This window comes from Drosophila sulfurigaster, chromosome 3 (genome assembly GCF_023558435.1).
Source record: "Drosophila sulfurigaster albostrigata strain 15112-1811.04 chromosome 3, ASM2355843v2, whole genome shotgun sequence".
NCBI lineage: Eukaryota > Metazoa > Arthropoda > Insecta > Diptera > Drosophilidae > Drosophila > Drosophila sulfurigaster.
The window spans coordinates 55,167,160-55,181,727 of NC_084883.1; the positions used below are offsets into that span (position 1 = coordinate 55,167,160).

Here is a 14,568-nt window from a genome sequence, read left to right on the forward strand (position 1 = left end):
AATCTAGGTTAAGCTTAGAGCATTTAATATTCGTTTTACTGCTTTTAGCTGTCAACTCTTGTTAAATTTGATAACAGAACCCTGGACCCAGCTCAAATTCAAAGGGGCAAAACAATGACAAGTTGAGCCAAAACAACTCAATAAGCAGCAAACCATAAAGAAAAATGCCCGAAATAAAGCCGTCCCGTCTCCTTCTGATTTTCCTCGCAGCTGGAGAACAAATGGCCAGCTCATAGCGTACACTTTGAGTTGCAAAACTCTTTGGCAATCCAATCGAATTATGTTGCCAGCACTGTGAGCCCAAGGCTGTCAGCAAACTGAGCCAGGTGAGCAAACACGCAAGACCATTTCACCCCCCCGAGCCCCAATGGAAATCTGACACCTTGCCGGACACAGAAAGGAGAACACACATAGAAGGAGAACACAAACTCGAGGCTGTGTCGTTTTTAAATCGCCTAGAAATATATATATATATATACCATCAATTCAATGAAGCTATAAACTTTATCAATAAATCAGACTAATTAGTGCGCTCAGCTCATGTTTAATTAATTTACGTGTCGAATGACTGGCATTGGATATTTATTTAAGGATTTCGCAACCATTTGGTTTCATTTTCATTTCGCACATTTACCCGGAGCGATAAGAGAATAAGAGAACGAAACTGTTATACGTCTGATACGAGTTTGTATATCTATGTGTGTGTGTGTTTGCTAGGCTTACTGCCCACTTTTTGGCATCACTTGTGTATAATTTTATTACTTCAATGGCTTTGACGGCGGCAGAGCATCGTCTGCTAAAGTGCCTGGCCAAACATTTTTGACGCCAAAGTTTCTTCCTCCATTTTTTTTTTTGCTTGCGCCGCATGCACAAGAAATTAAAATTGATTTTATTTGCCGAATGCCAAAGTGTAGTCAGCCCTTAGACACAGCATATGTGAATGTCTGTGTGTGTGTATATACAGTCAATGTATGTGTGTGTAGGTGTGCGCCTTTGCTATGCCTGGTTGCTGTGTGCAATGAACCAAAAACCGTTCCAAAACGAAAACAGAGAGAAAATGCCGATAACATTTAACTTGAATGCTTCAACTTTTGGCAGTTGGACAAAAATATGCGCATAAAATTATTTCAAATTATAGATTAATGGCAGGAATATGGAACGAGCTCTCTCCAAAGTCATTACATGAGACTGTTTCTGAAATAAAAGGCAGAAAATTAAGTTCAATTCGAAATGCTTTTTATTTATCAAAACTTAATTTGAGTCGTGTATTATGTATTTAATCAATTAGCTTTTATTAACGTAATAATATTTAAAGTATATTCTTTAATATACGGACTTACAAAAAAAAATATATATTTTATTTATGCTAATACTCATTTACTTTATATTTGGGTGAATTAAGCTTTACTAAAAATCATATTTGGTTACAAGTTAAGCTAAAGAAGTTATAAGTTAATCTAAAGATGAGTTAATCTAAAAATGAATGTACATAAGTGATCAAAAATTTTAAATTAATTTGCTATTATTTAAGTTAAATCAGTTGCTATTTGTCGCTAATACACATGAAGACTCAAATGTTGAATTCTAAAGTTTCTGCTTTATTTCAAAATAAAAGGCATTTCATACTAACTTTAATTTTAAGATTCTTAGTTATTACAGTACATACAAATAATAATATTAAAATATCAAAAATTAATAGCTGGAAATATTTGAAATAATGAATATAAAATTAAATATACAAAAATAAAATTGGGATAATGTTAGTTTGCATAATGCCAGATGCATTCATTTACTGCGTTCACAGAGTTCACATATGCATATTTTCTGGCCTACAAAAATGCCTAAGTCTGCAGCTGAAACTATTGCTTAACGTTGCTTCTTTTGAGCAATGTCTTCATATAAATATTTGCAAACACAAGTTCGTGCTATTTTCGTACAAACTGTAGAGTTTTTGTTATGCTGCTAGAGGCGGAGGTCCCATAAGATAAGCAAAAGTCTGCAGTGCACACATTTGCCAAAAAGGCAAGCATAAAAAAAGTAAAAAGACAAAAAAAGAAAACAAAAGTATAAAGGAAAATAAGAGAGACAAGAAAGTCGACCAGTTGTACAGCTTCCACGGCAGAACTTGTATAGTTTCGACAGTTTGCTGCGCGATGCAGAGACAAGTCATAGAGCGAAATTTTCTATTTAATAACGGCAAGAGAAATTACACTGCAGCATTTCTGTCTGCGTATGCATGTCCCTATTTCTGTATCTGTATTTGTATCTGTAACTGCGTCTATGTCTATATATATGTGTGTGTGTGCGTATTGTATTTCCAGTGCATTAATTTATGTATGAAACTCTATGCCACGTACTCGTACGTCTGTTGAGGGCTGAGGCTCTGAGTATCTCTGTCTGTGCGACCAAAAGTCAGACAGGCATAAAGAGGATGCAAAGCCAATGGCAGGCAGGCAGGAAGCAAGTGCAGCGGCAACTGCGGCTGCTGCAACTGTGGCGTGGCGAAGGCCAGTGGCAGGGCCATTACCAGGAAGTCGTTGGCAGTGGCTCATTATGGAGCTCAGCTTGTCAGGCATGCTATCTACTGTCGCCGTCTTTTTGTCCCATTGCTTGCCAAAAAATTCATGACTGCCACCGTTGCACGTGCCGCTTTAAACTTTAAAAGAAAAGACTCCCCTTGAATTACGCCCAGTCCTTGAGATGCTCTTTTTCCTATTTCGGTGTCCCGTCCGTATCCTAAACAAACATCAACATAAACCTAAACCTAAACTAAGAGTCTTTCGGCCATTTCCTTTTATTTCCTCAACTGCGTACATCAAAATGCAAATGAAATGATGGGCGCGTCGTAGCGTTTGCTCCTTGAGCACCCATACACATAAAACTAATAGGACAACACGTTTGTTTATCCCTTTTTTTTTATTAATTTTATAGAGCAATAGTTTGGGGATAGCAAACTAATAGTCAACTGCTTGTTGAATGCTTTAAGTGACAGAACGAACAACAACGTTGTCGAGAAACCAGTTAATTATTAAGCAACAAGGGGTACATAAATCTAGTTCTCTCTCTCCCTTTCTCTGGTTGTGAGAATTGCAGAGAATTTTGCATGAGACTGCGCCTGACATTTCTGTTTGTTAGCCTGGCATTGTGTGCGTTGCGTTGAATTTGCATCTGAATGGACTGAGACTTACCTCGACACAAATTATGCAACTCAATTTGTATGTGTAAGCAAGGCCTTGACTGAGTCGCAGTCGCAGTCGTGGTCGTAGTTGCTGTTTCTGTTGCTGTTGCAAGCCAAGTTATGAAATGCACTGACGCCCAGGCTTATGCTAATTGAAAAATAAAAAGCGAGTGCTTCACTTATCACCGGAAAAGCTATTCAAATAAAAAACATAATTTAAATGAAGAGCTTATGCAAAATGCGAAGCGCAACAAATTGCTAATTCTAAAGTGGATAATTAGCAAAAATATAATAGAAAACTCTTGCTCAGAATTCCAACTAATGACATATTAAATTTAAAATTATAACCATACAATAAACCACTTTTAGCTTGGTTAAATATTCACAAGATTATACTTCTCTTTTTATAATTAAGTTATTTCATAAAGCTGAAATTGCTAAATCAAATAACAAACAAATCGATTAGTATCCATTTCGCTTTTGGTAATGAAACTAATTAAGCTTTGGCAGTCTCCTCATGCTAATTCTAATGAAATTAAAATGAAATCAGTGGCAAATAAATACGCAAATAAAGAATGTTAAGCGACGAAACGTGCAACTACTGAATGTAGAGCACAACGCTCAAGGTTCGGGATGTTGAGTGGAGGAAACTGCTCAGTTATTCAGGGCATGCACCGGCTGACTCACTGACTAACTACTACATGTAAAAGGTGCTGACTGTTGACTACTGGTTGACTGACTGACTGCCACTGCCACACTGATGCACGAGTGCTTAAGTGACTGCCCCCGACAGAAGAAGAAGAAGAAGCTGAAGCAGAAGCAGAAGCAGAATCAGAAGAAGAGCAGGCAGACAAAACGCTTAGTCTGCTTTTGGGCGCACGTTTGTTGTTTGCATTCGGTTGACGTGTGTGAAGGTCGTGGGCGTGGATGAGAATGTGAATGTAAGCGTGGGAGTGGGCGTGGCTCGTGGTTCACGTCGTCGTCATCGCAAAAATATTACCAACAAAGTGTTGAGCATAACAATAAGGCACAGACACAAAGACAGAGTTAGATTGTGCCCCAAATGCGTGTGCTTGATTCGTTGTCTTCCGGCTTCCCGACGACTGTTTTTCCGTCTTTTACTTTTACTTTTTCTCCTATAACCATTTCCATTCGCATTCGCATTCTTATTTGCATTTTTGTATTGTAGTTGTTGACGCCACTTTAAATAAATTATGCTTGGCTCATTTCTCTCTAACTAAATGATATTCATCTTACATTCTGTTAAATAGCTATTTTCCCCTCTCTCTTTCTCTCTCTGTGTTTTGTTATTTGTTTTGTGCTACCTCGACACACTTTTGCGTTGCTTACTTTTCAACATTTTCCACTTAACAACAAAACTGCAATTTAAATGGAAATACCAAATAGCAAACGGCAAAAAGGCAACTGACAACTGGCAAAAGGCAAAAGGCGACTGGCAAATGGCAAAAAGCAGGTGGGAAATGGCGACGATTCCCATTTTGAATTCCCCCTAGCAATTAGTCTGTCTCTTACGTTCAATTGGTTAAATTATTTTGAGTGCTTGAATTTTGCTGAACTAACCGTAAATTCTATTCACTTAGAGTGCAAAGTATGAGTGCATTTTGTCTCCGCCAAGAGCAACAATTATATGAAAGTCACTGTCGAATAAATTTGCATAAATGTAAATAGAATCTGAGATAGCGGAAAGTTCTTTACAAAACTTTTCTTTTGTACGTTTAAAATGGGAGTGATAATTTCGGAAAAAGCATTTTGTGGTGTCTGAATGAAAGTTGAAGCTAATATCGCAACAAAGAACTTTTGTTATTTAAAGCAGTTCCTCTATCGGATTGTTTTAAGAACTGTGCAACGGAATTATATTAAAGCTAACAGCGAACGTATAAATTCCGATAATAATCATTTGTGATGCGACATTTTGACACATTGCTCTACTAAAAGTCACCGCGACTTGAGCAAAAGTATTGACATAAATAAAGCAATAAAGCGTTGCTTACTGATTAGTTAATTAGGTGCATAAATAAATCGGCAATTGGGAAACTCGAAATTGTTGTCGACATATTGGTTACAATATATTTTTTTTGTGCGCTCATTCGTCTGTAATATGAAAACTCGACCATTATTTCAGATTTAAGCTAATTCCAGGCAATAATCGTAGCAATTAAGTTTATGACCTGGCTGCCTGACTAGTGACTGCGAACAGAAAGTCTTGAATCTGCTTCACGGCGTTTTACGAGCACTTAAAGATGCCATAAAAATGAGGCGTGGCATATTCCATAACCATAAATCAACGAATAAGAAACCCAGCGAAAAACTCAAACTACAAGCGTCGCGTCGATTGTGCCGCATAACTGCCATTAAAATGATGCGAGCAAGATCCGAAAATAAACAAACGAAAATAAGGGAAAGCAACATATTACGCATACGGCATGTTAACACTTTATAAACGCATTAGTGTCCGTTCCTTTAGAGGCGGGGAGCGCCCGTTTCTGTTTCTGTTTCTGCCTGGCACCCACATCAAAATACAATTTGCAAGTTCAACGACAACGACAACGACAAAAATTGAAACGCAAAGCTGGAAAAATGAAAAACACAACGAAGAGGGGAGAAAATATGGATATTTATGAATGTTAAAGAAGATTTTGTTATGAGCATAGTGGGTCATAAATCAAATGACTATTGGCCGCAAACACGTGCCCAGATAAATAAATAAAATGCCAAATTGCAAACTGCGAATGTGAAAGTAGGCTAAAGCCACGCCTCCATTCCAGAAGAATACCCCAAATGGGGCCAATAAGAACCAGATGGCAGCACATTAAACTCAATGAGTTGAAATTATTTGCAGCTGAAGGTCAGCAACTAAAATTCCAGCTAATGGGGAAGGTGGTGCAGTGGTGTTTGTGCTGTTTGGTGGTGTTGGTGGTATTGGTGGTGCTCAGTTCGGTTTTGCGGCAGCTGGGTGGTGCCATTAAAGACAACTTCCGCAAACAATAAATTTAGCGCGCCAAACGAGAAGAAATTGGTCCCCGGGCTACTCGTCGTGGCCAGCCGAGTTGAACGCGTTGTTATGCGAGGGGTTGCAAGGAGGGCAGAGGTCACCCCATATACATATATATATACTTACAAATATATATGCATGTATAAGCGGCACATTTTTTATATGTATTTTTATACATTTTGTTTTTTGTAGAGCCGCCAGCGTTTGGGGTCCAAGCTTCATAGTGGGTGTGCTGATTAAACTGTTATACACTCGATGGGGCAAGCGTGTGAGGGTGTGCGGGTGTGTGGGTGTGTTGTGTGTGAGTTGGTGTGCGTGAGTGCCACTTGCCATTTTAAGCTTAACGTATGCCACGCTATCGTCTACTGGACTGCCTTAATTTGTGAGGCTTATTTATGGAAACTGTGTCTCTCTCTGTCTCTCTCTCTCTTCCCGAATGGTAGATGAGCCGCAAGATTTAAGAGGACAACCAGGGAAGCCACAGCAATCTGCTTGTGGTGCCTCCGCGCACAGCTAAGCGGCAAGTTTGTACAGGCGCAACTTTAAAAGCCAGCCGAACTGAAAGGTTTTCCCAAAACAAAAACTTTGACTGAGCAGCTAAGCCCGTTGTAATTGAGTAGGTAAAATGCACTGCTATCTATAGACAAAGCATTAGTCTGTTATGCAGACAAACAAAACTGAGAAAAGTCCTTCTGTTGGGTCAATTTCAAATTAAGCCTTGTTTCAACAGATGAAAACGATAAGTATGCTGGCGAGAAATGTTTACAATCCCCACTTGTTTATCTTCCAAATAGTTAACAAATTCTGTGTAGCACCTAAAAGTATGCAATGCTTTTTGTTGAATTCTTTTGAGTGGCTGCTAACACTAAAAAACTGTTTGAAATTGTATAACAATGAATGTATAAATAAATGGTCAATATTGATTAATATGATAACAGCTATATAGTTTTTTCGATGTTACCGAATTTATTATAAATTATTGCAAACAATTGTGCTCACAGCTGACAAATGGATACAAATTGCAATACTGGCGAAATTCAAATTGGTGCTTATAAAAAATTAAGTTATTGTTGTATTAAAAAATACTGACATTAATAGCAAATTAATTTTAAATAATAAATGTTCCAGTTTTCATTTTGTGGGGCTTAAAATGTGCATTTAAAAATATGTTATTTTTTGTATTGTTGTTGTTTATATTTTTTACATATTTAGTATCACTAAAAAAATTAAATGAATATATTCATTTAACTTAAACAATTTGAGTGAAATTGTATACATAAGAATACAAAACACACTTTATTAAATTAATATAAAACGTATGCATTATACACCTAGTATATTGCGTATGCTTAATGTGCAAAATATACCACCTATACTTAATGTACCTAATTTAATACGTATGCTTGATAAGCTTAATACATACTGTGCTTAATATGCTTAAAACTAGTAATATACTAAATAAACTACGTATACTTAATACATCCAATATAATAACATAACTTATATATTCCGTATATGTAGTTAATGCACTTCATATATAACGTATACTTCTCAAACCAAATATACTAAATATACTCATATAGTAAATTAAATACTTCATATATTTCGTAGACTCCATATACTTTATATTTTCAAAACAATTCGGTGTGATTGTTATAAAAAACTAGTTTTTATTATACAAGTACATTTTACTGAAATATAATTGGCCAGATCAAATGTAAAGAAACAGAAAAAGTGGCGAAACACTTTGTAATTATACAGTAGAATCCGGTTATAGCGACTTTCAAGGGACCGTCGTTATATCCGGAACACCTACAAGCCAAAAGTTGAAAAATAAAATTTTGTTAATTTTACGGTTGCTATTGGTTTTTAAAATGCAACTAATTAATGTTTTAATCAATTTAATTTGTATGGGGACCCACCAAGTCATCGAATTTTCGTCTCAAAAACCGGACGGACGCTATAAGCGGCGTGGTTATAACCGGATTCTACTGTATTTCGCCACACTTAAAATAATGTTACATATTTTTGTTTCGTTTAATGCACTTCTCGCAGACTTACGCTACACGTAATGAAGAAATTCCAATTCATTAATGTCTTTGCTGATCAAACGTCTGCACCTAATAGACCAGCGATGCTGTTGCCAGTGTTTGTGCTACGTCTGCTGGCAGCTATTGGTGATGTAGAAGCGCAGTTGGCACGCAATCGAAACGCATTGACCAAGACCCAGAGTATAGAGGAGTGCATCAATGGGATGCACGTGCAGAATGCCAATCTAAGGAAGATTGTCGAATGCCTGGCACGCTCAACAAACGCCTTTCTAGAGGATACACAGTGGAAACTGGATTTGTTAGAGCATCGTTTGGATAGACTGAAAACAATGCAATCACCTGGCGTCTATGTGCCTTCACCATATGTGCATATCGATGATGTGCTCCAAATCGAAGGCAGTGTGGCCGGCTATAGCTGTGTGGCCAAGTTGCAAGTGCTGCAGGCCATACGACGAAAGCTGGAGCACTCGCATCTGATGAATGGCAGGCCAAGCACACTATTTGCCTGGCCTTTGTCACGGGCACCGACATCAAATATGGCGCAGTCAACGGGCAGCAAAATTGATGGGCATTCGATTAACGAGGCCAACGCATCGTCACACGAAGTTCAAGAGCTGAGCTGCCTCCTCGGTCGGGCCATAAAGAAGTACGCGAAACGCAATCTTGGCTAATGAAATGCGGCGCCCTTAAATCATTTAAGCCGCGAAAGCCTTTGTTTGGCCCCATCGAGGCAGAAGGTGAAACTGCATTTAAATTGTAAATAAATATGTGAGCACAGTTGCTTCTGGTGCTGCTGTTGCTGGAAAAACAACTGACAGAGTCATCCAATCAACGCACTGAAGTGCAGCGTGAAGCCAGCACGGCAGTCACACGCGGCGTATGAGTGTTGTGCCTGCTGTAGATTTATGTCGAGTCCCAACGGAGGCCACAGACAACACACACAACACAGCTGGCACAGTTTTTAAAGCCCAATTGTTGCAGCACAATGTTGGACATTTTGAAGTCGAGTTGCATGCAAATGTGGCAAGTGGCAAGAGGCAGAAGGCAGGAGGCAGAGAATTAGTGATGTGCTTTAAGTAATTGCTTAGAAGTCGCGCAACATGCGGCACAGTAATAACAATAATAACACTACGATAATAACGCGCAATGAGGCACGCAGCCAGTAGCTGTTCCTGTTGTTGTTACTGTTGCTGTTGCACTTGCCACGGAGATTCTGCCGCCATTTCATGTGGCCTACTGAGGGGCTCGACTTGGCAACGGCTGCGTTGCATTTCCCCATTCCCACTCTTCTTCTTGTTTTTTATGCATCTACGTAGTTTATTTTTACGTGCCATATAAAATAATTTAATGGCCAGCGCATGCAACAAGCGGGTAAAGATAAAGTGAGCACAGCAGCAGCAACGGCAAGCGGGGAATTCATTTTATAATTAGCAAAACGATGGCACCAGTAAAGCGTGCAACAGTAAATGATAATTGTGGCACATTGTGCCGCACAGCAATAACTGACCAGAGGGCCCATCAATTAGAGTCGGACCATTAAAAAAAACTGCTATAAACGTTGCCAACGGGGAATACTTACGCTCTGATAGTCGAAGAAATGTTGATATGAGCAAGTAGTTGAAGTTGTTTGGCGAGAATCAAGTTTAATTCAAGCCAAGTATGCCAACAATTTACATTTGCTTTTACATATAATTCAAAATAATTGTTCACGTTGTTGGCATAGTTTGCACAATATTAGCTGATACAAATACCTTAAATTGTCTTTTCATTTCGAATGCATTCGACATCAGATATTAATTTAAGTTTGGAAGAATTTAATATATAAATAAATTGATGTCGATTGATGGCTGTTTGTAGCCATTAATAACTTAAATAACTTTGTGTTGTCCTGGCAATAATGCAAATAAATGGACAAGTTAATGCTGATTGTGTTGTCATGATTTTCTACCATCTCCTTATCCAAAAACTGTCATTCTGATTACCTCACAATTTACATAACCCCGGCCAATGTTTTGCTGTCATTTTTGCTCCCATTTTGTGTAACGACCTGGCCATAATGCCATTTGAGCTGCTTCCTTCAATATTTCTTAGAATATAAATTAATTTCAAGTATTTCCATTTACCCATTTCCACCTCACCTAACCTTACTTCACCTCACCAGCTGTCTCTTCTCTGTCTTGGCTCATTTTACTGTGTTTTATTTTTTGCTGGCTGCTTGCTGTGTCCTCCGATCTGATGCTGTCGGCCACTTGGAGTAAATCGGGAAAATAGTTGGTGGCCTTTAGCTACAACTCAGGGCAATGTCTCTCAGCTGCAATGTCAATAAAAATTCAATTACGTTTCGGTACGAAGCGAAGCTTGCGTCTCTGGCAAGGCATGCCTTGCCTTTTCTTATGGCCATTTCAAATTGACTATCGGCTCTGCAGACGCACAAAGATTTCAGGCATCAACTTTGTTGTCTACTTTCCGATATCGTCTGCCGGCTAGAGAGAAGGAGAAACGAGAGCGGAGAGCGGAGAGGTCTGAGTGGCATTTCGAAATTTGTTTGACATTTGAATAGCTGCTTCAATTGAATTCGGCAAACACAGAAAAAAAAGAAGAAAATAAATAAATAAGTAAAATAAAGGGGACGCCTCAAATTGCGTGTGCCAAAATCTCAGAGCTTGAGTTCTCTCTGCACAGATGTGAAATCCAAGACGAGGCACTTAAATTTAATGGCATGTTTATGTAACCAAACGCCCACACAGTACACTAAATAATCATAATCATAATTTGTGTACACACTTTGAGCTTCACTTTGAGTTAGCCAACTAACTCAATTGGCTAACAAGCTCACATAGCACACACACGCACACATAAGAGGTCTCGTAAAGTACGAAGCAGATTCAAGATTTTGCTTTTTTTGGGGTTTCGAATAAAAACAAATTGTGCGCACATTTTGCTAATTTGCTGGAAGTTATTTTGGTCGTGGTCGCTTGGCCACATATGCTAAAAGTGTTAAATAGTTGTTGCTTACGATTGTAGTTGTTGTTGTTGATGTGAAGGTCGTTGTGCGTGTTATGGTCAAATGGTAATTTCCTCTTTTATTTCAAGCAGGTGTTATCGAAGAGCCACCCTCTCAATGCCTTTGGCTTCAGCTTCCGAAGAACATACGTTCTCTCAGACGTTCGCTCTCTCTCTCTCTGTCAACTGTTATACTGTTATACAGAAGTAGTCGTCGAGAGGCGTTAGCTGCTGCTGCATACTTTTGGGCGTCAGTCTCCCTTTGCCAGCGCTCTCGTAAAGACCGACAGCTTTTATTGCCTCGCCGCTGCCAGCCGTGTTGAATGCCACAACAGAAGCGCGTAAAGTGTTTTCCACAGAAAAAGTAACCGCAGTCATTCACATTAATCAGGCAACGAAATATTTAGTAAAGGCCTCTGCCAGCCTTCTGTCTAAACAAGTTTTTGTTGGGCTTCATTAGCAGCATCTTTTGTCTCTCTATCGCCATCGCTATCGCTATTCAGTTCTCTCTATCTCGCTGTGCGTTCTGTGTTCTGTGAGCGTGTGTTTGTCGGTGTGTGCGTGTGTGTGTGCGTGTATTTGTGCGCTTGTGCGTGTATAAGATTAATGAGCCAAAAGTGTTTTATCGTGTTGTGTGATAAATATTTAATACAATATCAAATAAATGTTGCATAAGCTGCCAACTCTGTCGACGCATCATCACAACAAGAGAAACAACAACAACAGCAGCAACATCAACGAGAGCAGCTCATATTCTCTGTGACACAAGTCAATTGACAAGCGATAAGTTCGAGCTGAAACCTTTTTCCTTGGAACAATTACTAAGTACGCATTCTAAGCACGAGTAAGTAGCGTTCAAATATTGATATTCTATATGAGCACACAATCAAATGGCAGGCAAACAAACGCTGATGAAATTATTAAAGTAAACCGCTTACACACACAATCATAAGCGGATTGTGTATCTCATCAAATTACAAACATTTCCATTTTTATTGCCTACCTTTTATTTTGAAGGAGGGAGAAGGAACACAATTAAAGATTCCTTTTGCATTTAATGTGAATAAAAGTATCTCTTGGTTCGCTTTTTGGCAGTGCGATAAGAAAATTTAATGCACATTTTTGAATTTTATTGCGCTGTCCCAGTGGGAAAATGGCTTCAAAAACACTCGCATTTTAATGTGTTTTAAATGCTCTGCAAAACACATAAAAATGTTCAAAGAATTTTCTCATTTTGCGCCCTGTCATATTTCGTTTGTTGGTTTCAAATTTAAATGCATATTTATTTTCAAATCATCAAGCAATTTAATCAATGCGCCCACAAAGTGACACCACATTTATACGGGTTGCTTTCAATTCAATTTTAACTACAAAGCACACACACACATGTATACACATACATATATACATACATACACGCACAACAATCATCAAGTGAGTCCCAGTTCCATTTGGCTCTGCACGGACTTTCAAATTAATTGCAGCCCAACGTTTTGCTACTTGCCGCAACTTACTGTAATGCTAGTTCATTTGGCCACGTCGCTCCTTGCCACTCCCCCCTCCCGCCATGAAGCTACTACAGTTGGTGGCACGTAATGCGTAGCAGCATCCCAACTAAGTAAATAATGCGTAAAACAAGTCGAGCGTTTTACGGTTGTCCGCCCTCGCCCTCTGCTTCAGTCTCAGTCTCTCGTTTGTTTGGTGCCACCCTTCGTAGTAGTGAAACAGTCAATTGTAAAATTGTGGCAGCCACAACAAGAAGGCTTTGTTGTTGCGGTGGATGACTGTCGACTGCAGCTTGATGAAGGCAAAAGGATTGCCAGCACGTTGCTTGACGCGCGCGTGTGCCGGTGTAATTCATTATGCTGACTAACTAGATGGAACTGAGGCGGCAGCAGCTGAGACTGAGACTGAGTCTGGAGTCTAGAACCGTTGTCAAAGCCAGCAGCGAGGATGAATGCTGCACATGTGGCAAAGACAACAACGCAAATATAAAGCGAAAAGTAGCTAAAGTTAGAACTGTTTTTGTTGCCTAACGCAAAAATTGTCAGTCACTGTGTGCGACTTCCGCCTTCAGCTCCTCCATTGAAACTCTCTCTCGCTCTCTCTGTCTCTCTGTGTGTGTGTGTTTTATGCTTGTGTGTGCTCTGTGTACATAAAAATTTCTTATATTATTTATGCCGCTTGGCAAGCTATTCAAGTGCCAGTTGAGGGCTTTTAATCAAGCCAACAAGTTGAAGCTACACACGGCAACCAGTTTCGCAACACTTTAAATATTGAATGAATACATCATTTTTTATTTTTTTTTTATTGTTGCTGGAGCACTTATAATTGCATGTCAGAAACTTGCAACTTATTGAAAGTATCAATTAAGCACAAAGAGTGAGTTGAAAAACTTTGTGAAGCGGGCTTATTTATAGGCTTACATTTATTTGCAGCAAATAAAACTGTCAACGATCATAATGAAATTCCATGTTTTAAGTGAGCAAAGCGCACTGAAAACAACAACAAGTCCAACAAAAAAAATCAAAAAAATGCTTTGGATAAAATCGGCTGCAGAGGAGGAAGCAACAATATGAGCTGAGCAAATAAAAGTTTTTGGGTTTTGCGAAGCGCAGAAAAAGTTTTATTTTGACAACGAGCTTTAAAAAGTGTGCGCCATAAATCAGCGGGGCGTATACGTTATTTTACCAGCACACACACACACACATACACACATGGCACACATTTTATAATACATAACTATCACAATATTGTGGCATAAACAGCAATTACTTTAAAGTTTCGAACCTTGAGTTGTTTAGCAAAGCGAAAAGTTTATGGTAAACTATATTTCAGCTGCGCCATTTGCAGTTATTTATGCACCACACCGACAATTTATATTTATGCGTATGTCTGTATGTGTGTGTATGTGTGTGTGGTGTAAAGTTGTTAGCGCAGAGACTTGCAGACAATTTCAAAATGGTTGTCAGCACACAAAAAAAATATTTGCACAGAAGTGCAATAAATATTTTGTATTTGATTCATTGAAAGTGAATTGATTCAAGCTCCATTGAATTTATATCTTTTCATCAGTGGCTGCAACAAATCACAAAGAGAAAATATGCTTTAGCTTTTAATGCACTTTAAGTAAAAGCTAATCCTATTTGCAACTCCATTCAACTTATTGCCTCCATTCACTTAAATCTGGCGGACTTTCTTTTAATAAAACTAATGGCAATTGAAAGCTAGTTTTTGTTGATTTGTGAGGAACATGCAATTTATTCCACATAAAGTTGATTAAATGCTACGCTCCGCACTTTCAGCATTAGCATACAAAGGAA

The 14,568-nt window shown here is 38.7% G+C and overlaps 2 protein-coding genes across 2 annotated transcripts in view; both read left to right on the top strand.

Moving 5' to 3' along the window:
* The first annotated feature begins 8,198 nt into the window (after positions 1–8,198).
* LOC133845685 (uncharacterized) lies at positions 8,199–9,525 on the top strand. Its single transcript, XM_062280228.1, has one exon. It carries the CDS (start codon positions 8,263–8,265, stop codon positions 8,911–8,913), a length of 651 nt encoding a protein of 216 aa, XP_062136212.1. The 5' UTR covers positions 8,199–8,262; the 3' UTR covers positions 8,914–9,525.
* A 2,022-nt stretch (positions 9,526–11,547) lies between these two features.
* Positions 11,548–14,568, top strand: part of LOC133842127 (AF4/FMR2 family member lilli) — a 128,831-nt gene continuing 125,810 nt past the window's right edge. Inside the window, exon 1 of the mRNA XM_062275060.1 lies at positions 11,548–12,089. The gene's annotated coding sequence lies outside the window, so the exon portion shown is untranslated. The remainder of the gene's footprint in view (positions 12,090–14,568) is intronic.

Bases quoted from the DNA above. Each gene is read 5' to 3' on its own strand.
- LOC133845685 (XM_062280228.1), top strand. From the start codon at position 8,263: ATGAAGAAATTCCAATTCATTAATGTCTTTGCTGATCAAACGTCTGCA.